This window comes from Stegodyphus dumicola, chromosome 11 (assembly GCF_044657685.1).
Source record: "Stegodyphus dumicola isolate Sdum_Otavi_A_Nest chromosome 11, ASM4465768v1".
Taxonomy (NCBI): domain Eukaryota; kingdom Metazoa; phylum Arthropoda; class Arachnida; order Araneae; family Eresidae; genus Stegodyphus; species Stegodyphus dumicola.
Genome location: NC_140778.1, coordinates 84,489,672 through 84,514,840, shown reverse-complemented (window position 1 = coordinate 84,514,840; position 25,169 = coordinate 84,489,672). Strand labels below are relative to the sequence as shown.

Sequence of the window (25,169 nt, the reverse complement as noted above, 5' to 3'; positions counted from 1 at the left end):
CTTAACGTTATTCAGTTCGAATAAGGTTGACTTTGCAATTAATATAAATGAGAAACATAATTCTGAAAAGTGGTAGTCTTTGTTTCTAAAATGAATGCTTTTGGTGATTTCTATCTTTCTATTTCTAAGTGAGATTTATTGGTAAGGTTGAAAAATGTTTCTCAAAACAGTTATGCTACGGGTTTCCTTCTTTTTTTTTTCAAACTTATATTTTTAAATGTAACTACTAATCTTAACGATATTCAGTTCGAATAAGGTTGACTTTGCAATTAATATAAATGAGAAACATAATTCTGAAAAGTGGTAGTCTTCGTTTCTAAAATGAATGCTTTTGGTGATTTCTATTTTTCTATTTCTAAGTGAGATTTATTGGTAAGGTTGAAAAAGTTTTCTCAAAACAGTTATGCTACGGGTTTCCTTCTTTTTTTTTTTTTTTTTTTTTTTTTTTTTTTCAAACTTATATTTTTTAATGTAACTACTAATCTTAACGATATTTAGTTCGAATAAGGTTGACTTTGCAATTAATATAAATGAGAAACATAATTCTGGAATGTCGTAGTCTTTGTTTCTAAAATGAATGCTTTTGGTGATTTCTATCTTTCTATTTCTAAGTGAGATTTATTGGTAAGGTTGAAAAAGGTTTCTCAAAACAGTTATGCTACGGGTTTCCTTCTTTTTTTTTTTCAAACTTATATTTTTAAATGTAACTACTAATCTTAACGATATTTAGTTCGAATAAGGTTGACTTTGCAATTAATATAAATGAGAAACATAATTCTGAAAAGTGCTAGTCTTCGTTTCTAAAATGAATGCTTTTGGTGATTTCTATCTTTCTATTTCTAAGTGAGATTTATTGGTAAGGTTGAAAAAGTTTTCTCAAAACAGTTATGCTACGGGTTTCCTTCTTCTTCTTTTTTTTTTTTTTTTCAAACTTATATTTTTAAATGTAACTACTAATCTTAACGATATTTAGTTCGAATAAGGTTGACTTTGCAATTAATATAAATGAGAAACATAATTCTGAAAAGTGGTATTCTTCGTTTCTAAAATGAATGCTTTTGGTGATTTCTATCTTTCTATTTCTAAGTGAGATTTATTGGTAAGGTTGAAAAAATTTTCTCAAAACAGCTATGCTACGGGTTTCCTTCTTTTTTTTTTTTTTTTTTTTTTTTTTTTCAAACTTATATTTTTAAATGTAACTACTAATCTTAACGATATTTAGTACGAATAAGGTTGACTTTGCAATTAATATAAATGAGAAACATAATTCTGAAAAGTGGTAGTCTTCGTTTCTAAAATGAATGCTTTTGGTGATTTCTATCTTTCTATTTCTAAGTGAGATTTATTGGTAAGGTTGAAAAAGGTTTCTCAAAACAGTTATGTTACGAGTTTCCTTCTTTTTTTTTCAAACTTATATTTTTAAATGTAACTACTAATCTTAACGATATTTAGTTCGAATAAGGTTGACTTTGCAATTAATATAAATGAGAAACATAATTCTGAAATGTCGCAGTCTTTGTTTCTAAAATGAATGCTTTTGGTGATTTCTATCTTTCTATTTCTAAGTGAGATTTATTGGTAAGGTTGAAAAAGGTTTCTCAAAACAGTTATGCTACGGGTTTCCTTCTTTTTTTTTTCAAACTTATATTTTTAAATGTAACTACTAATCTTAACGATATTTAGTTCGAATAAGGTTGACTTTGCAATTAATATAAATGAGAAACATAATTCTGAAAAGTGCTAGTCTTCGTTTCTAAAATGAATGCTTTTGGTGATTTCTATCTTTCTATTTCTAAGTGAGATTTATTGGTAAGGTTGAAAAAGTTTTCTCAAAACAGTTATGCTACGGGTTTCCTTCTTCTTCTTTTTTTTTTTTTTTTTCAAACTTATATTTTTAAATGTAACTACTAATCTTAACGATATTTAGTTCGAATAAGGTTGACTTTGCAATTAATATAAATGAGAAACATAATTCTGAAAAGTGGTATTCTTCGTTTGTAAAATGAATGCTTTTGGTGATTTCTATCTTTCTATTTCTAAGTGAGATTTATTGGTAAGGTTGAAAAAATTTTCTCAAAACAATTATGCTACGGGTTTCCTTCTTTTTTTTTTTTTTTTTTCAAACTTATATTTTTAAATGTAACTACTAATCTTAACGATATTTAGTACGAATAAGGTTGACTTTGCAATTAATATAAATGAGAAACATAATTCTGAAAAGTGGTAGTCTTCGTTTCTAAAATGAATGCTTTTGGTGATTTCTATCTTTCTATTTCTAAGTGAGATTTATTGGTAAGGTTGAAAAAGGTTTCTCAAAACAGTTATGTTACGAGTTTCCTTCTTTTTTTTTCAAACTTATATTTTTAAATGTAATTACTAATCTTAACGATATTCAGTTCAAATAAGGTTGACTTTGCAATTAATATAAATGAGAAACATAATTCTGAAAAGTGGTAGTCTTCGTTTCTAAAATGAATGCTTTTGGTGATTTCCATCTTTCTATTTCTAAGTGAGATTTATTGGTAAGGTTGAAAAAGGTTTCTCAAAACAGTTATGCTACGGGTTTCCTTCTTTTTTTTTTTTTTTTTTTTTTTTCCAAACTTATATTTTTAAATGTAACTACTAATCTTAACGATATTCAGTTCGAATAAGGTTGACTTTGCAATTAATATAAATGAGAAACATAATTCTGAAACTTGGTAGTCTTCGTTTCTAAAATGAATGCTTCAATCTCGTTTAATATTTGATACAACCATTGGGATAAAAAGGGTTTTACATAATGTTGCGTTCTACGGGTTGGTTGGAATTCGAGTAATTGATGATAATACTCAAAGAAGAATCAAAAAACAATTTATTTGCCAATATCACATAGGACAGTTTCAAAGACACGTTTACACTAGTCGAAAAAACTACGACAAACAGGCTGAAACAATCAGTTATACAACCTTCAGGCTATGATGGTGAAGATAGCTTCCCGGCAAAGCTCTAAAGTACAACCCTTCGTTCGGTCGATTGCTCTCAAGCTGATCTCTGAACTCAAGACACTGCAAGACTTGTATAGCTTTAACCTACCTTCGAGAATATTCCCGAGAAAATCGATAAGAATGCGTTCTAGAATGTTCTCGCTCCGTCTCTGACATATCGCCAACTTTATCGCAAAATATCGCCAAATGGGAGATTTCGCACCAAATCTAGTAACCCTGCCACTGTCTGGCAACCGTAAACTCGCCTGCGTTGCGGTTGAAGCTATCCCACGCATAGCCGTTGGGCATTTTGTAACAATAAAAATATATGCAAAAGTGAATTGAGTACTTACTTTTGCCAACAAGACTGTACCAGAATTCCATAGAGCACGTTGAAAATGCGTTTCGTAACGTCGTAGTTTCTAGGGTAGCTTTCAAACTTGAACTGTACATGTACCTAGTTGCTGATGCAATGGCGAAATAGCCTAAAATGAATAAACCTTAATGATTCCAGAGCACTCACCAACAAACAGATACGATGCATTATTATCAATAATATACATATATAAAAGAATTTTTTAATAATTAGTTTTGTGAAAAATTCTTAAAAGTTCATTTTATTATCATTTAATTAAATCTCAAGAAAGAGATGTATTTTATGAGAAGACTTAATTTTTTTTCGATGAGCCTTTAATTAAAAGATTAGAAATTGCTCATGAAATAGGATTTCTCATATGCTCAATGTAATTTAACGTTATTTTGGACTCAGTTTTTCTTTTTAAAATAACGTTACTGTAATAAACTATATAATTAAATAATTTCTTTTCTACCGGAGAATTTAATTAATTGTTTTTATATATTTTTATATTCATCAGTTACGCATGTTAAGAGATAGCGAATATAATCTTACAGAAATGTTTTACTTCTTCCAAGCGAACTGAAAGATGTAATAAATAGAATAACCGAATAATATTTTATGCAAATGGCTGGGATTTGTTACACAACCAAGCGATCCAACTATACAAAAGCTAAAAAATGTATATCGTAGTAGAATAATATGTTCTAAATGCGTCAGCTAAATATTGTAAAATATCTGATGTGGACACAACTTGATTTCCTTGTATGGCCTATTAAATTATACACATTTTTGGTGCATTTCATTTTAATTTACTTTCTCGAATTTCATTAGAGATATATTTATCATTAATTCAATTCAGTTCTAACATCGCGGCAAGACCCCCCCCCAAAAAAAATGCATAAAAATTCAAAGCATTTTCATTAAAAATTGTCAAATACAGAAAAACTTAAAACACCAAATGCAGTTAAAAAGTACTTTTCATAATTAGAGTTTGTATGCAAAAACAAGCAATTTGGGCAGCATTCAAAAAGACAGATTTTTCGGTACAAAAACTTGAAAGTTTACATTTGGCCTCACTTGGGAAAAAGACACTGAAGTTGGTACACAAATTGACTTAATTCATTATTCTACTAAGACTTTCAAATGGCGGCTTCGTTAGGCTTAGTACCACTTAAACGTTTAAATTGTTGATAATTCTAAAACTCTTGCATGTATATCAACTAAAGACATAAAACTCTTAACCAGAACATAAGAAAAACCTAATTCAATCACTTTTAAAACACAAAATGCACTATTTACCAACATATAAGAATAAAAATACTGAGCTCACAAAGCCTGGTAATATATGAATATATATTCCTACTCTATTACCAGATTTTTATTAGCACTATTATTCTATTACCTAGTCTATTATATATATATATATATACATATATATGTACTAGAAAGCCCGGCCATCATACGAAATGACCGCTGTTCTAGATATTATAAATTGTAATTAAAATGATTTGTGCAAAGGTGTCTGCTAATTTAAACTGATTTACCCAGGGCAGGCGGCGAAGACACCCCTTTGCTTACTGCTCCGCGGGGTTTCCCCCTTCTACTTGCTTAATTGCTTAAAGTAGAGTGCAATGAAGGAAACCACTGGCGGTACATTTCTTAACAGCCACCGCTAGCTCAATCAATAAAGGTGATTTAAATAATGAAATGTTAATTCACACGTCAAAGATCTCTTTGTATACAAAATTTCTTGTCTAGATCTTTCCATCATTTTAAGCTCGCCTTGCAAAGGACCATCCATTATTTTTAATTTTACGTCTGTTCTTTCACGAACTCTTGAACAGGCAACATAAAGTTGACCGTGTCCAAATGCAGGCTCAGGTAAAAAAATGCCAACACGTTTAAGCGTTTGGTCCTGAGACTTATGGATGGTCATAGCAAAGGCAAGTTTTACAGGAAACTGTCTACGTCTCAATCGAAACGGCAACCCTGTGCTGTGGCAACTTCACCCCATTGGCTAGTACAGTTACGCAAGCAACCAATAAATTATCAGCTGCATATATATATGGGGTGAAATAACATCATCTCCTCCGAAACGGCTGGCTCCCGGGCTTAGCGAAGCACACCGTTGGATTCCGCAGGTCCGTAGCATGCCATTTTGACCACTCGCGTCTTCGTGGGACTTTAATTAGCCGAAATATTTATTAAAAACTAATTTTCCCCTACATTTCCACTTTCTTTCTTGGGTTTTCCCTATTAGAGGAATTTGGCTACGTGCCAAATTCTTTTTTCTCGAATATCTACGGAACGGCGCCGAGTTGAAATTCCAGATACGTATCCTCGGATTACAAAAAATTCTCCGAATCCATTGATACCATTCTCATCTTCGTACGACTTACTTCGTACGCAGATTTTAAATAATCTCGCCGAGATATTATTTAAAATCTGCGGAAACGTTAATTTGTGCGCTCGTTTTTCCGAGTGGCAACAATAAACTATCGGCGACACACACTTTAGCTGCTTATATATATAAAGATGTATGTTTGGTGTGGCCGACTGCAACTAAAAAAGGGAGGTGCACAACTACATATTATGGCAAGCCCACATACAACGTTCTATGGGTATTTGATTTGGAGTATTGGGAGATACATACATACGTTACGTACAGGCATCAAGAAAAAATACCTTTTGAATCCATTTTAAATTCATTTTACAATCCATTTTGGAAAAAAGACTCCTTTATTCTGCCCGTACACTCAAAACAACAGTCTAAATGGATTCGAGAGCGGTGAAAATGGACATATTCTTTGAAATACGACACTGTGAAACTGTGAAATTTTACACAAACACATTCCAATACTTCCTTTACTTCGTACAAGGAACTGAAAATCATTTTTTTGGAGCTGTGGATGATATTGAAGGTACTGAATTTTTCTGACAAAATTAACTAATGGTTTTTGCGGAAAGTTCACAAATTACCTCGGAATGCTTCTAAGAACATTTAGTTCTACAAAAATGATAAAGTGTAAAAATATCTTAATAACTCCGATCGTTGCGAAAAAAAAATAGTAAAGAAAGAACCAGAAAATCTGCTTGAATCATATTTTTATGATACTTATGTTATGCATCGTGGAACATCCAACATGTGGAAATAACGCCACTGTTGAAAATAAAGCATGTTTCAAACGTCTTTTAAGCCGCTTCACCTGTTCATATTCTAACTGCAAGAGTTCATAACTTGTAGAAAAGGAGCAAAATTCTTCGTCATTAAATTTAAAAATTTGAGTAAGCTCTATATGTAATTTATTCCTTTCAGTGTGGTGATCTATGTGAATGAATAAAATTCGGTTTCAATTTTGCCTTCATATATGAATTCAAAAACAAATTCTTTGATGTGGCGTTAAAGTTGGAAACAGAAGATAAAAGTGAATTAAAACCTACAATAATGAATATCTAACCAAAATTTATAAATAAATAGATTCTTTCATGAGGCATCAAGGTTGGAAACAGAAGATAAAAATGAATTAAGACATACAATTCCGAACATTTAAGGAAAATTTACAAATAAACAAATTCTTTCTTTCATGTGGCATCAAAGTTGGAAACAGAAGATAAAAATGAATTAAAACATACAATTCCGAACATTTAAAACAAAATTTGTATATAAGCAATTTTTTTCGAAGCAGAAGATAAAAATTATTTAAGACGGACAATTCTCAGTATTTAAACAAAATTCGCAAATAACCAAACTCCTTCATATGACATCAAGATTGAGAACGAAAGATAAAAATGAAGTAACTCAGACAACTCTGAACATTTAACCAAAATTTATAAATAAGCAGATTCTTTAAAGTGGCATCAAGTTTGGAAGCAGAAAAATAAATTAAGACATACATTTCTGAACACTTAACTAAAATTTATAAATAAACAAATTCTTTCTTTCATGTGGCATCAAGGTTGGATAAAATCAAGAAGATAAAAATGAATTAAGACATGCAATTCCGAACATTTAAGCAAAATTTATAAATACACAAATTCTTTCTTTCATGTGGCATCAAGATTGGATAAAATCAAGAAGATAAAAACGAATTAAGACATACAATTCCGAACATTTCAGCAAAATTTATAAATACACAAATTCTTTCTTTCATGTGGCATCAAGGTTGGATAAAATCAAGAAGATAAAAACGAATTAAGACATACAATTCCGAACATTTCAGCAAAATTTATAAATACACAAATTCTTTCTTTCATGTGGCATCAAGGTTGGATAAAATCAAGAAGATAAAAATGAATTAAGACATGCAATTCCGAACATTTAAGCAAAATTTATAAATACACAAATTCTTTCTTTCATGTGGCATCAAGATTGGATAAAATCAAGAAGATAAAAACGAATTAAGACATACAATTCCGAACATTTCAGCAAAATTTATAAATACACAAATTCTTTCTTTCATGTGGCATCAAGGTTGGATAAAATCAAGAAGATAAAAACGAATTAAGACATACAATTCCGAACATTTCAGCAAAATTTATAAATACACAAATTCTTTCTTTCATGTGGCATCAAGGTTGGATAAAATCAAGAAGATAAAAATGAATTAAGACATGCAATTCCGAACATTTAAGCAAAATTTATAAATACACAAATTCTTTCTTTCATGTGGCATCAAGATTGGATAAAATCAAGAAGATAAAAACGAATTAAGACATACAATTCCGAACATTTCAGCAAAATTTATAAATACACAAATTCTTTCTTTCATGTGGCATCAAGGTTGGATAAAATCAAGAAGATAAAAACGAATTAAGACATACAATTCCGAACATTTCAGCAAAATTTATAAATACACAAATTCTTTCTTTCATGTGGCATCAAGGTTGGATAAAATCAAGAAGATAAAAATGAATTAAGACATGCAATTCCGAACATTTAAGCAAAATTTATAAATACACAAATTCTTTCTTTCATGTGGCATCAAAGTTGGAAGCAGAAGATAAACATGAATTAAAACATACAGTTCCAAACATTTAACCAAAACGTATAAATAAATATGATATTTATGATGACCTGTGGAATCTTTTTTTGTGTGGTCGACCATCAAATTCTGTGTGCCAGCTTGAGACCGAACCCATCGGAACGTGCTGTAAGTTGATCCAATGTCGATCCATCCGCAGGAATGTTGCTCAAAATCACAATCAGCGCACATGGATTCATCCAGGCCGTTCGCGCAGTCTTTATGGAAATTGCATTTATCGGTACCAAGTACATGCTGGCCATTCTTACAGTCAAATAGTTCTGTTTTATCTGTAAATTAAACACATAACAAAATGTAAAAGGAGAGAAACAGTTAAATCTAAATTATCTTGTTTTCATAGAAAACCTAATAATCTAAAGTAAGTGGAATTTGTTCCATTTAATGCAGACGTAAACTACAGAGTTCTAATGATGCAATTTTTTAATTACATAGAAAATCATCCAAACTTTTTTAGTAGCAGTTACGCAATAAATTTCCGTAAATAATATTGAAAATTAAAAGCTGCATAATATGAATAAAATTATTATGTACATAAATATATGTATAAGCGTACACTTAATGCACACTCTGCACAAAAAAAAAGGGGGAAGTGCTATACTTCTCGTTCTACTGTACAGATTCGTGAAATTTAACTTGTGCTTTTCATGTTTGAAAGCGCGACACAGGATATATATTACATTTTATTACATTTATATATAGCATAGTTCTAATATAGGTATTCTGACACAAAATCGGATTTTTTCTGTAATGACATACTATAGCAGCTGCAATTCAGTATGCTCAGGATATCAATCTAGCAGCAACCGAAATTCACACAGACAGCATGTCAGTGCTACAGGCAATCATGAATCACCACCATACCTCACCCACAATTATAGCAATCCAACAGCTCCTGCGTAACAATATGCAAACACACATCAAACTAATCTGGGTGAAAGGACATGATGGCATATAGGGTAACGAGATGGCAGACCAGTTAGCAAACGAGGCGGCACTCAACAACGACGCGCAAGAGGTGACAACTCCAATCCCGACTTCGTATTTAAAGCGAAAGCTAAGAGAACTAAGCAAAGAACAGTGGCAACAGGAGTGGGATAACTGTGATACAGGAAGAAGGACACATGGATTCTACCCAATAGTAGACAACGAACGTCTCCAGGCCATTGCACCCTTGACATACTATATCACGGGGCACGGCCCATTTCCATCCTATTTTCAAAGACATGCAATTTCGATGACAGATATATGCGTCTGCGGGGCAACTGGCTCCCCCGACCACTACATATTTGAATGCAGCCTTACATCCAACTTACACCTACCACTCCCAGCCACAAATATAGAATCATATAAACGATTCATCATTAAGCACCCACCAGCGGTCAAAAAGATCTGCCAAATAATTAGGCAGGTCAACGACCTAGGGCAAGATATCTGCCAACCAAACTAGCGTCAATTAAGGCGTCTCATAAAGCAACCACAGTCAGCTTTCACTTCCAAATCATCAACAGAATTCTGTCAGTCTCTTATACTGACAATCAGCTGAATGCAACTTACAATATGTTTAAATTATGTGCTGCGCTTATAACATAACTGCACTGTAACATAACTGCAGACATAGCTGCTTACTGCGTACAGTACTCACTTACGGCGTATAGAGCAAACTACTGACTATGAACAGACTGCTACCTGCATTGTGTCTCTGTAGTAGTTACAACGACTGAAATATCTATAGAAGTATTTCCTGGAATAACCACAGTTATTACAACAACTGCAAGTTATATATCAGTGTATAAGGTACTGTGCGCAGAGTAATTGGAACGCCCTGACAAATCGTGTACAGAACTTATCAACAGTGTACAGAGCTCAACACTAACTAATCACAGGTTACTACTTGCATGTCCATGCTAGTCCATGCTTAACTGAACAGTGTAAAACAAATGTGTATCCGACTTTGCATTGTGTAACCATTCTGTAAGCATTGTGTATATAACAAGCATCATGTATCTATTACAATACTAATATGCACTGTGTATTCTACAACATAGTGTTTCTCCTACAGTCATTGCCAGTACTGTATTACACAAACGCGTTATACAAACTATCTGCAATAAATATGCACCTCATTCTGCACTGAATTTGTCAAATTCTGCACAGTATCTGCTGTATATAAAGCATATAATTACTATGCAACTATCTACATTGCGTGTGCATTATCTGCAATACCTTACAACCTGTTGTGTATCTGACTTTGCACTGTGCATTTGTTCTGTGAGCAATGTGTATATAAAAAAGTACTGTGTACCTACTTTAATCCAATAAACACTGTGCATCTAATATAAAATAAGCTCAGCGCATTCTATAACATAGTGTCTCCACTACAGTTATTGCCTGCACATGATATCTGTATTACTCAAACTATCTGTATTATATCTGCACTGTATCTGACATATGCATAATGTATAATTCATCTATATCTATCAATATTGTATCTGCATTACCTGTATAATCTCATAGCTTCGCATAGAAATATATAGCTTGGCAACATAGCATGCATGGTGCTGCGTACTATAATTGTGTGTATACAATAGTATAGATTTTTTTTAATGTGTAAGTATAATTGTGTTTATATAATTGTGCACAATTATGTTATATACCGTAGTATAGTGTTTTATTCTGCGTTTTAATACGTTAGTATAATTGTACACCATAACTGTGTTGTATATAGTAGTATAGTGTCTTATTTCGTTTGTACAATTGTGCGCAGTATAAATTCTAATATCTAATGCTTTACAAGCATTGTGTATCTGTTTTTACATTGTGTATCAATTCTGTAAGCATTATGTATATAAAAAGCGCTGCATATCTATTCAAATTAAATAAGTATTGTGTACCTGATATAATGTATTGCATAATGTATTCTCCAGAGTAAAGTTTCATCTGTAATTACTATATCATCTAATAACAAAATTTAATATTCTACAGTGTGCCTGCATGCTTTATGTATGTTTATTTGCGCATTTTACATGTGATATGTGATCTAAATGTGTCTAAATGATCTAAATGTGTCTTTAGTGTAAGTGTATACTATATATTAGCTTAAATATGTTTCATTATAAGTATGTGTTTTACTTGTATAAGTGTGTGCAAACTAGTATCTAATTTCTATTTTTATATAATGTGCTTACATGTTTTATATGTGTTATATATGTGCTTTTATATGTGTTTTACAAGTGTTTTGTATGTATCTTTATATGTGCAATTGTATGTACTTGTATGTGTATGTATATGCTGTAATTAGTGTCTAACAGTGTCTAAAAACCAAGATGTAACAAATCATCCGCCTATCGATCAAAACTAATGTATTCCTAAGACGCCTCTGTATGGCCATGTACAATTACGTAAAATTCTTCAATAAACTCCCAAGGTGGCCTCATGAGGCTCCTGGGAGTTGCTGCCACTAGATAGGGGAGGGCGCGGGACATATGCCTGTTTACCTCTGTTAAACATCAGGCGTCCCCGTCCTCCGTCACCTGTCACCTGTAATGACATACTGACTGTTTTCCATATTTCTATTCTACGACTTAGATTATGCTAAAGCGCCAAATTTTGTAAATATCTCACCAGCAGTTTAAAAAATTTAGCTCTCAAAATTTTAGCTTCTCAATATTAATTGAATTTGATATATATATTTATTAATCTCTCTTTTTTTATTAAATTCACTTGCTTTCTTCCTTCACAGCTCGAAACCTAGATTCGATCCAAATAAAATTCGAAGATATTTTTTATTTATTTTTAAAATTTGTATTATTTAGTAATTTTTATAAATTTTTCGAAAACATTTTTGAATTATGACCCATAAAATGTTATCATCTTAAAAAATGTATTTCTAGACATACCTGCAAAAAATTAGAGTTTTTTATTCAGAATTTCCCAAGATATACGTGAATTTATGTACTGGGGCGTTTTGAAATTTGGCATATTTTTTAGAAGCGATAAAAACGCCAAATGCTCTTTATGCACTTTGAGAAAAATTATTTGAAAGGGCGAACGGTAAACTTTTCTTTCTGATCGCGCACAATGAATAAAGGGAAAGGAAAACAGGCTACCATAAATTAAGAATTTCGCCAAGTAAATTATTCTTGGTACAAACTGAAAAAAGTACGCTAAGATAAACTTTTAAATTTCGTGTTTAAGTTTCTCACCAAATTTTACAAAATTTCATATTTGGCATAATTTGAGTCGTAGAATCGAAATATGGGAAAGAAGTCGGTATGTCATTTAAGAAAAAAAAAAGTCCGATTTTGTGTCAAAACACCTACGTTAGAAGAACGCCATATATAAATCTAATATATATCCTAAGTCGTGCTTTCGAGACATGAAAAACCCGTTCATATTTTATCAATCGACCGACTAGAACGGAAGATATAGAACTGTCCCATTTTTTTGTGTAAGTTATACTTAGGGAGTGCATTCAAACATAACAATGATTGAAATGATCAATTTACTATCCTTAAATGAGGATTTTATTTGTTATGATTTCATAGTTTGCAATTAGGCATAAAAAATTCAACAAAATAATTCGCCCTCTGTAAATGTGTTTGTGCAACGGCTTAAATTAATTTTGCCTTTTATTAGATCAGCTTTAATAGTTACAAACAAAACATTGGCTTTCAGATATTTGCTGAGATTTGTTAAATTTCTGAGCAGTTCATTTTTGTCTAAAAAAGTTATTGTTTAAAAGAGTTACAAACATAGCTGTGGAAAATAACATCAAGCATCGTGTTTTGTTTTCCCTTTGCTTTCGAACTAAATCTTCCCATTTAGATTTTCTGTCTCAATTGCCTTCTATATGTCTATAAAAAGTGATTCTCTATTTAGAATCATTTTAAAGTATTCTATTCCTTACTCAAATAGTCAGGTTGCATTACTTACTTAGTTGATAATCAATACATTATATTATCGTCGCTGTGATTATTTTTCGTTGCCTATTCTTAAATGATTATTGTATTTAGAAGGTTATTTCTTTAATTTGAAAAAAATGTTTTTTGTATTAAGTAAGAATTTTATTCAGAAAGTAAAAATTTTTGGAATAAATTTATTTAATTAATAAGGAACTGAAACAAATAATGCATTTACTAGTACGAGAATTTTAAAAGATTCATTTTAAGTTACAAATTAAAATAATTCTTTATCACGGTTTTACCCTGTATTCCGGCATATAACGCGCAACGCTGTATAACGCGCACCTGTGATTGCAAACTGCATTTATTAATTTCCAGTTACATTTGCCAAATAACGCGCACCCATTTTTTACAATAAACCTGAAAGATACATGTGCGATGCTCTTACCTTTCGAAGTCACTCATTCGAAGGTTTTTCCCAGGCGTTCGAACAACAGCATACTGAATTGACAAGCGATCTCCGATGAAGTCGGGTTGTATTCACTACAGGTGTGCACAAGAATGTCATTCAAGGGTTTTGAGAAATAGCGACAGAATTTAGAGTAAGAATCCCCTTCCGACCCGAATGAATTCGCAGAATTAGGCGTAAGATGTTTTATCTTTTTGTAGTCATTTGAAGTCCTGATTTTGAAATGAACATCGAAACCCTTAGCAAATCGCGTTTGCTTTAGTTCAAATATAGCTGATCTAGTGGTCCTCTTAGTAGTATATATGGCTTGTGAAAAACGAAACAGCATAATGTTGGTTTCAAATGCAAAGTTATTCAATTTACGAAAAAAAATGGAAATCGTATTGCAGCAATGATGTTTAGCGGCAGTGAAAAATGGAATGGATAATGATTATTTATTTATGGGTCAGAGTAAAAATGATGGTGAAAATGAAACAGAATTTGATAATGTGCCTGAATATATGACGGAAGACGAACATGACGAACTTTTCATGCTACCCGATAAAGAAAAATTTTTAAGCTCATAAGATATGTCATTTCTTTTAAATAAATAGCATTTAGCTACTTATAAAAAATCTGGTTTTTGTATGCTGAATTTTTTCTTATTTTTAATCTATCGTTTTAAGATCTGGCGTATACGTGTACCCGTAAGTTTTGGTCTTATTTTCTGCATTAAAAGTACGCACTATACTTCGGAACATACAGTAGTTACTTTTCATTACAAAAAGAAAAGTCTTTAAAGAAGTGTATTTATGTAAAGCATGAAACGTTTTGTGTTTAGATATAAAATTTCGTGTCTGAACACTGGTAGTTCGGTCCGAATCCCGCGAACGGGCTGGCTGCATGGGCGTTTTCGTGGTTTTCCCCATGTGTAACGTGTATACGAGCCAGTTTCCCTTAGAAAGTCCTCCATGAATGCATCCCTCAGGCAGATAGCCCTCATGTGCTTTGCCGCAATTAAATACACCACGTGTCAGTGTTATTTTAATACATTTCGCTGCAGCAAATATTCAAAATATTAAAAGACGTGTTGTAAGATTAAATGTAGCCACCCCCGCCAAATTCTTACAAATTATATCGTACTATGCATAACATTAAACTGCACTTATTTTTATTATATAAAAATCCAACATCAAGCAAAATTTATCATTTAAGAAAATATTCACTTTTTAATTTTAACTAGAAAATTTTCAAGTAAATTAGAAATGCTTGGATAATAATGTTTTAAATTCAGGGATATTTTTCTTTTCCATTAAACCAGCTTGCAAACAGTGAAATAAAACAAACATTTACTTTAAGAGAGAACATTAAGTTAAAAAAATAATGATTTTTGTAAAGTAATTTTAACAATTCTGTCGTTAAGTATATTAAAACTCTGACTAATTATTTTGGTAAAAGTTTACAATTGGGTGCCCCTTGATTTTTGGCGATTCTTTTTTGACGCCAGGAAGGCACAATTTCAAGATGGACGCTACACAAAACCAAAATAAGAAGTCAAAGAATTGCAAAAACTCTGTGTCCATGTACTCATCGTTCTGTTTTCACTTCAAAAAACATCTTAGAATTGCACAAACTAGGCATTGCGCACTGCCTTAAATTTGTCCATGTACACATCAATCTCTTTTCATTTAAATAATATCAAGAAGCTAAAACAAAGTTAAAACTATCATGGTAACCAGAAGTGAAATTTCATCGCCAAAATTAAGAAAAATTGTCGCTAATCGAAGGAGCACCCAGTTCTACACTAGAGCCATTATTTTAATTTTTTCCAAGACTTAATTTGTGACCGAATGTTTTTTGCTCGAAAAAAATAAGTTTTACGTATTTCTTTCGTAACGTTTTGAATAAGTACATGAAAGTTTTTGGATAAAGCTGTAAAATCTGCGCATGTGAAAATATCACATGCAACTTGTAGCTTTAATAATACACTGCGATTTGTCTTTAAATCATTTTAAAACTTAGAAAAGTTTAAAACTTAGAACTTTAATTTAGCGAATGCACATGCAAGGTGTGACACACACAAAAAAACTAGACTTAGCTTTAAAAAAAACTGTAGCTGGCAACATCTGTTTTAGTGGCGTCATCTTACACACCACCTCTATCCACGCGGCCAGTTTCGACTTAAACAATCACACCAACTGGGAGTACTGCGTCATTGACTGAACATGTGCAACTGCCATTCTCCTGGAAAAAGTGTCTAATGTAAAAACTGAACAACGAATCAAGTTTCTTGTGAAACTTAAGAAATCAGCCATGGCCACATTTCAAATGTTAACTGAGCCTTATGGAGATGAAACTTTGTCTCGTGCACGTGTGTTTGAATAGCATAACCGGTTTTCAGACGGAAGGGACGAAGCACGCATGTCAAAATCAAAATTCATGGCAATGTTAACTGTCTTCTTCAATATAAATGGAATTGTAATGATTGAGTAGGTTCCCAATGGTCGTACAGCTAATCAATACTACTACATTGAAGTACTAAAAAGCCTTCGAGAAAAAATTAGGGAAGAAAAAGATACAGTTGTGGAGTGATGGGTGGCTGTTGCACCAGGGCAATGGACCCGCTCACACGGGCCTGTCTGTCAAGCACTTTCTGACCTGTAAAAACATTACTGTGATGAGGCATCCTCCTTATTCACCTGATTTGGCTCCATGCGACATTTTTTTATTGCCTAAAATTAAATCTTGCTTAAAGGCAAGCCATTTTACTTCAGTTGAAGACGTTCAGGCCAAAACGGTGAATCTCCTGAAGGGCCTTCCAAACACCTCGCTGCAGAACTGTTACCAGCAATGGCAGCATCGGAATCAGAAGTGTCTAAATGCTGAAGGGGACTGCTTTGAAGGCGATAATGTCACGGAGAACTGATTCTGTAAGTACAATGATTTAATAGACCAGTTTCCTTTTCTTGTGTGTCACACCTGGTATGTCTCAAATGCCAATCGTTTTCTGTGCCTCTAAGCATATATTAAGTTGCCTATTATTATACGTCTTGGAAACAATAATTAAAATCTGAAATCAGATTGAGTGGCATCAGCAAGAAACAAAAATAAAATTGTAGAGAATACCTTCGCACACTCCATCACGTACTGATATGTCATCAACAGCAAAATAACCAAGCGTGTGGTTGCCAGCATAGCCCGCTAAGAAAACCTGCAAAAATATTTTACAAGAAATAAGAAGTGAAATTTCTTCATTTACTATCAGTATACATGTAAATAGTAAATCAAACAAATAGGAAGTAGTATCAGCATACAAGGAAGGAGTAAATCAGCATACAAGGTACACTATGTTGTAACTAAATTTACTTCTAACAATATTTAAAATAGAAATTTAGATCAAAAATAAAAGAAGCCTATTTTAAAGAAAATCTGAGCGGAATTTTTTTCGCGCTGTTTTAGCTTAATTCTAGTAAGCATTTCTCGAAGTGAAATCTGCTTTCAGTTTAATTTAACTAATGTTAAATTTAAACGAAGTTAATTTTTAAAGTTGAGAATAAAGTATTTGTGTTTCCATGTACACACTACAACCTCAGGTGTTACAATCTTCACTTCCTCGGAGACGCCTCATTCTCTTAATAAATTTCTGTCGCCAAGACTTGACCTGTAAAACCATAAAAAGTTCTACTTTATTATTAAAACTTATTTACTCTGGTTTCATGATTGTCGCTGATGGACGAATTTCTTCAGCTTTCTCCTACGTCCGTAATTTGACATAGTAATTACATGACAATATCGCTCACATTCTTAATTGGCCAGAGAAATTATTAAGTTTATTTTACTTAGCATCAATGGACGTTAAATGTGATTAATTTTAATTTCTTAAGTTCTCTAATATTTCGTTTCCTGTTAAACAGGAACTGAGTTTTATGAAATTGGGTAGTTCTGGCAAGTTAAAATTATCAAATATATATCGTTAATCATGTGTAAGTAAGCAAATATTAAGTTCTATCTATCAAATTTAACACATGTGTGGCCAGATTTATACATCTGTGTTTCAAATTAGTAAAATTGCGTGGCAAAAGTTTTAATATTAAGATGGAATTTGAAATTTTCGGTTAATCATATTAGGAATATAAACATTTAATACTTCCAACTTTCCTTTTAAAAAATCTCATAATTATTCTTTTTATTCTTTTTTTTTTTAAATCTAAAAAAGGCGTTGGCTTGAATGGGCTATTAATCTCGGAACGGGATTTTGCATCTGCCAACCGAATAGCTTCTCAAACTGTTGCACCAAATACTACCGCCCTGTAATCTTTTTAAAGAAATTAAATAATGAAGAACTTGTATGTATGTATCTATTTTCCTCGCACTGCGAAAAAACGACGGTGCCTAGAGACATCAAATTTTGAATAACGTAATCTTCCACCACGAACAGGTGCACCTAGAACTCCGAATTTTGAATTTCGAAATATATATTTCATATTTATGCATATATTTCATACTTTGAAAAACTTCAATGAACTTTTGATTAACAAGTTCGACGATTTGAAAGACATCACTGGAAACACTGTACGGAATGAAATATTTTTATCTCCAGCGCGCGAGATTGTCTATTGGAAGTTCTAAAGATATTCTGTTTCTAAATATTTTGTGATTTTACTGTTAATTTGGATTTTATGTGGCGTAAGTGGGAAGAACATGATATTTAATAAATAAAGTCAACACACAAAACTTTAATAGCAAAAAGGCCAAAAAACCTTTTGTAAGCCATCTTACTAAAACACTTAACGTTGATATGATAAACTGAGAAAAGACTGAAAATAAAGAGAAAATACATGCCAACACTTAACACTCCATCATCAATTCTTAACATATATTGCTATGTTGTTTTTAATATTTTTATAATTTTCCTGTTGAATTGTGTATGGGCGCAAGTGCGAAGAAACTGATGCTTAATATAAGGGGGCTCATACACTTTAAAACCCTTATGATCTTGGAATATGTGACTGTTGCAAGAATTGGGATATTTTATTTATTTTAAAAGCAATTACTTCCAACGTTTTACAGCTGACTGCATAATATAGCTGCTTTGGGAACTAGTAACCAGAAAGTTTGTGTTGCCACAAATATTTTTTTAATTTAATACGCTTTTCGACAAAAGTTTTCGTCATGTTTCCACCTTGCGCGCATGATATTTTAAAAATGGCTAATGGTACATACTTGAAATTTAGTGGAATTCTTTATATGGGCACTATTTTCTAACTAAACCAAAAATCTGATGAATATTTTAATATTAAAACATTACAGATTTTTTTGATAAAATGCATTTTATAAACTCGACTCCAAATAAAATAAAAATTTAACATGAAATTCTTAGAATTATTGGTTCACAGTAGTTTCCAAATGTTATAAAAGCTATATATTAAATATGGAATGAAATTATGCAACAGAATGTGTTAAACTGTGCGCGCAAGGTGGAAACATGACAAAACATTTTGTCACAAAGCGGATTAAATTATGAAAATATTTTTGGCAACACAAACTTTGTTATTACTATTTCAGAAAACAGCTATATTAGGTAGTCAGCTGTAAAACGTTGGAATTAATTGCTTTTAAAATCAATAAGTTATCCCAATTCTTGCAACAGTCACATATTCGAAGATCTTATGGGTTTTAAGGTGTATGAGTCCCCATAAGACTAAAAGGACAAAAAGAAATAGGTCAGCAGGAGCAAATGCAACAGCAGACTAGTTGAGTGCAAACTCAGCGAGAGCATAAGAAACCTTAACAAATCCTTTTGGGCGATAGTTAAAAATGGATCCGTTCAATTTTTTTTTTTTTTTTTTTTTTTCTCTAATTTTTCCTGTCTGTCTCTCTTTTTCATTGTGTGAAAACATGATATAAGGAAAGAAGGAAAGAAGATCCCAGCTATGCCACATTCCTGTTCAATTTATTTTTTGGTGAAGATAATTGTCGGTTTTTCTTGACTAACGGCAACGCGTTGAACATAACGTCAGTCAGCATAACGCCAACGCTTTGTGTGGAACGCTTTGGATGTGCGAAGATTCTCCTTGATTTAAATTAGCTCTGTTCCTTTAATGTTTTTTTAGAGAGGGAGGTGGTATCTCTCTTTTATAAAATCGAGGATCTCTGCATTCCTTCTTTCATTTTGCATTTTTCACTTTGTTTTGCTTCTTATACCTGCGTCTAGCTTGAAAGAATGAGGTATGGCTTCCTCATTTTGTATTAAGTCAGTTGACTACTTCATTTGCTGACTTCTGCTGTTTTTGAAACTATTCATTATCCCTACTATTTATAACTGAAATAGGTCAGGGTCAGGTTTTATCTTTATCTTCTGCGGTTCCAGTTTCTTCACAAGCGGTTTCCACTTTATATTGTTAAAACATGGCTACTAGCTACCTACTTCTACACAGCGAGATCCGTATTTTCATCAAGAAGTTCCGGCTTGGGCCAGCAGTCATGCAGTCATTTTTTAGTAGAGAGTTCGTAAAATTTGACCATACATAGAGACTGGCATTACATAGAGATTGGCTGAGATTTCTATCCCAAAACATAATGGCGGTTGTAAAAACTAATAAACTAGTTCCACATATAGCCTATTGTAAAGAGACAGCTTTCTAAAAGGGGAAAAAAAACCTCATATGATTTGTACTAGTTTTTTTTTTTTGTTTTTTTTTGTTTTGTTTTGTTTTGTTTTGTTTTGTTTTTTCTTCTTCAGCCAATTACGAATGCGCTTTTATTTACACTTTTCCTTTTTAAATGTTGTTCTCTTCCAGTGTATTTTTCTGATTGTGTCATCATTTCTACTTAGTTCCTGTTTTTTTAAAAATGTATTATGTCAATAGCACAGAAATTTAATATTATCCCAAAATATCCATCATGAATTTTTTCCTTCATTTTTGCTGCGTGCTGTGTTTTGGTAAGACGCAAAATTAGAATTACCACGCATTAAAGTTTGAACTGCAATTCGTTGCCCTCCCAGGAATTGATTTCCCTTAGTCATACCAAGCGGAATCAAGACCGTAAGGAATTACAGAATGATTTGAGAGTCGTTTAAAAACAAAGATCCAAGACTTTAGAGCCCCAGATTTTGATTATAACATGGTACTAAAGCAAAACGGCATTTTTCACAAGGCACCCACCCAAAAGTCCACGTAAGGTGTATCCGATGTTATAGGAGGAATAACTGAAATCAGTGAATTAGTCCATTTGTCGTCCGTTGTATCTTTGATCAATTTCAGTCGGTCTGCTGTGATGAAGTCCCCACTGCTGTATACTTGAAGAGAGGCTCCGTTTTTGTAACTAGATGTAGCATACCAGAGACTTAAGCAAACACCAGAAGCAGTACGTAAGCGTTCGGAGACATACACTGCTTTTCCGCCACCTTGAATATATCTTGTGTCCAAAAGCAAATAAAAACCTATAAAAATAAATTAATAATATATTGTTAAAGTTAACATATTTGGAAATAACTTATAAATATATGCGATGTATTTTAAAATTTAAAAGATTAGCTGGGAGAGATTTAAAAAATTGTACTTCAGAAGTAAAGCTAACAAATTATGTATTCATTTCGATTTATGTGATTTCAGCTAAAATTACATTCACAGTTATTTGCAAGGCATTGTACCAAAGCTAAGGCTTTTGGTACCATATTAAATTCAGCAGATCTTCTTTTTAAGAGCCCTTACACACAGGCACGAAGATGGATCCAAAAAAAAAAAAAAAAAAAAGATTACAAGGGTAATAAAAATTTATTTATTAACAATAGACAATCACAAGACGGTATTAAGAGTACTTGCCTATCATTTTTCCACATAATCACCAAATATATTTAGGCATTTGTCTAAATGAAGGACCAGCTTGTTTCACCCGGCTTGGTAGAAATCATGTCCCTATCCACTCAGCCAGTTTACTGTGGCTGTTTTCACAGGATGGCATCATCACTCAACATGCACTTGCGTCGGATGGTTTCACGTAGCCTTGTCAAACTGGCACAATAACGATCTGCAGTAACGTTACGGCTACGCTCCAGATACTCGATCACGTATCACGTAACAGAATCACGTATCACGACTCGCACCCCCAAGCGAAACCACTTTTGTAAAGGTCTTGCCACTGCAAGCGCTCTGACGCGGGCGTCTGCAAATTTACTCTACCTACGCGGACAACCAGTACTAGACAACTAATGCCATCTGTCGACACTCTAAGGATAAAGTATTCCCTCTACAATAATAACTTTTGAAATGATGATGCTTGCACCGTTTTTTTTTTTTTTTAGCCAAAGGCACAACTTGCCCAGAAGGGCTATTAATTTCGTTTTGGCATTTTGCGTCGATTCACTATAAACGAAGAATCACTTTTCAAATCGTAGCCATTAAAAATTAGAGCCCTGTATTATATATTCAAAGAAATTAAATAATGAGGAATCTGCATAAATGCTTGTATGTTTCTCGCATTGTGATAAAAGAACGGAACCTAGAGCCAACCAATTTTCAATAATGTACTGTCTGTTTACGACAAGAAGAGCTCCCGCCACAGTGTCTGGTGGGTGGAGGTCACTATAGCAACAAGGCCAGTATATTTCAAATAGGGACGAACCAAGCGTTGCTTTATTTTTATTTTGCTTTTGGCGACTGTTGGCTGAGAGGAAAGCAGTTTATCATTCGTCTTATTAAGTCAGTGTAAGACATCCCTACGAACAATGGGTCAAGGCTCGTTTCTACGGCAACAGACAGCTGAAGACTAGCTGGCGAGAGCTTTTCTTATGATAGATAGACTGTACGTCTGCACCCGAATATGGGCATCTGGAAGCCCATATTTGAAATTTGGGTTTTGTTTTATTATCTATTTCATATTTTGTAAAACTCAACGATTTCAAAGCGAGCAATGGCAACACTGTACGAAAAAAAACACAGTTTTATCTCCAGTGTGGGAGACTGTGTATCGGAAATCTCTTTTAAATATTTCGTGATATTGTTGTTGAACTGAATTTTATGGTTGAAGTGCGAAGAACATGATATTTAATAAATAAAGATAGCATTCGAAACGTTAAAAAACGTCTCCTTGGGCGTAATATAAATTCTGGAAGCTTTCAGATTTTTTTTAACTTTCAAAATCTTAATTTTTTTAACTTTTCAAATCTTAATTTTTTTGGGGAGGATCCACCTACGTATTTATATAAACCAGACATTCTTTATAAATGTAAGTTGTGAGGGAAAGATTCCAGTCTTTTCCCTCACCCACTTTAAAAAAAATATACACACCGCTTTCTTATCAATTAGGCTTACCAATTCAAATAATAACTTATTATGAATTCTGGTAACATATAAGAAACTGATAAAATTCCTAATTTCTGTTTATAATAATTGCAGTAATAAATAGCTTACTGTCCACTTACTTTACTTTCTGATTATGGCCAGTAATATTAATTACCGAATTATTAAAATGTTTCCCAATTTAGGCAGCTAGCCCTTGTGTAGTTTAAATTAAATAATTCAATCCAGTTCGGCACCAACTTGTCTCTTCGTGCATGTTTATTCGCACAACTGTAATTCGCACATAGAATAAGAGTTTCTTTTTAGTTCTTTAGTAGTTCTTTCTCCTCCAACTATTCTTTCTTCATACCAGAGAGAAAGAAAGTTTAATTTAATTAATTGAATGAAATAAAAACTTATAAATAACCCCCTTTAAAAAAAGATCAGGGACTCATACGTTGCAATAGCAATTCCTTACTTCCCAAATCAACAAATAATAGTAAAATCATAAAAAAGAGTGTTGCACTAAGCAAAACTTTTCGAACACAATTTCGATATACAATACTATTTTAAAAAATAAAACTTATTGGTAAAATAATAATAATTGCACTGTGTATTATGATAAAAATGAAAATAATAATAATAAACAAAGAGAAACAATTTCAACATACAATATGCTAAAATAATAATAATTTAACTGTATGTTATAATAAAAATAAAGATAATAGCAAACAAAAGAAAATCATTTCGATAAATTTCAACATACAATATTATTTTTAAAAATAAAAATTTAATGATAAAATTATAATAACAGTATTGTGTATGGTTTTAAAATATATAATAACAACAAACAAAAAAAGTATTTCGATATATAATAATATTTTAAAATAAAAACTTTTTGATGTCTGTGCTGCGTACTATAATAATAAAATAACAACAGAAAGTTACAAATAAACAAAAAGAAACAGTTTCAATATACAGTATTATTTTTAACATAAAAACTTATTGATAAACTAATAATAAATTCACTGTGTATTTAAATAAAAAATAACAAAAAAGAAACAATTCGGAAACATATATTATTTTTAAAAATGAAACTTGTGGATAAATAATAATAACTGTATTGTGCATTATATTAAAACTAATAACAACAGCAAACAAAAAGAAACAATTTTGATATACAATATTATTTTTAAAAATAAAAATTTATTGATAAAATAACAACTGTACTGTGTATTATCATAAACATACTAATAATAACCAATAAAAAGAAACAATTTCGAAACGGAATATTATTTTTAAAATAAAAACTTATTGATAAAAAATAATACCTGCACTGTGAATTGTAATAAAAATTGATAACGACGAACAAAAATAAATTATTTGCATAAACAATACTGTTTCTAAAATAAAAACTAATTGATAAAATAATAATACCTGTACTGTGTATATAATAAAGATAATAATAACAGCGAAAAAAAACAATCTTGATATACAATATTACTTTTAAAAATAAAAACTTATAAACTTGATAAAATAATAATAATTGATCTGTGTATTATAATAAAAATAATAACAACAAACGAAAAGAAACAATTTTGATATACAATATTACTTTTAAAAATAAAAACTTATCGATAAAATAATAATATCAACAAATAAAAGAAATAAGTTCGGTATACAATATTATTTTTAAAATTATATTAAATTAAAAAAATTATTTATATTAATTTCAAAATAAAAACTAATTGACCAAGAAAATCATAACTTTACCTTGTGGTGATCCAAGCGTATGATCTCTCGGAGGTCCAAAGTAATCTATTCCTATGTGTCTTATCCAATCAACATCATCTTTTAGCAAATCCGTTTTTACGTCGGCATTTCGTACGTCTAGGAAATAAAACCATTATTTCTTCACCGTGAAGATTATCATTGGAAATAAATTTAAGTATAAAATATCTGTTGCGGACACCAAATGACTTCTTCGTACAACCTATTAAATTGTTCACATTTCTGCTGCATTTCATTTTAAACTTATTTCTACTAATTTCATTAGAGATATATTTCTCATTTCTGTCAATTCAGTTCTCACTTCACAGCAAGGCAAAAATACACAAAACCTCATAACATCCTCATTAAAAATTATAAAATACTGAAACACATAACACTAAATACA

General features: G+C 31.8%; 1 protein-coding gene across 2 annotated transcripts in view; it reads right to left on the bottom strand.

Moving 5' to 3' along the window:
• The window catches only part of LOC118199377 (MAM and LDL-receptor class A domain-containing protein 1-like), a 344,431-nt gene that overhangs the window by 174,282 nt on the left and 144,980 nt on the right, over positions 1–25,169 (bottom strand). For both annotated transcript variants that reach the window (XM_085826944.1, XM_085826943.1), the window contains exons 30-34: positions 24,767–24,883; positions 20,879–21,156; positions 16,839–16,923; positions 8,396–8,632; positions 3,317–3,448 (exon numbers count right to left, since the gene is read on the bottom strand). In XM_085826944.1, the coding sequence (XP_085683070.1) occupies positions 3,317–3,448; positions 8,396–8,632; positions 16,839–16,923; positions 20,879–21,156; positions 24,767–24,883 (849 nt within the window). The remainder of the gene's footprint in view (positions 1–3,316; positions 3,449–8,395; positions 8,633–16,838; positions 16,924–20,878; positions 21,157–24,766; positions 24,884–25,169) is intronic.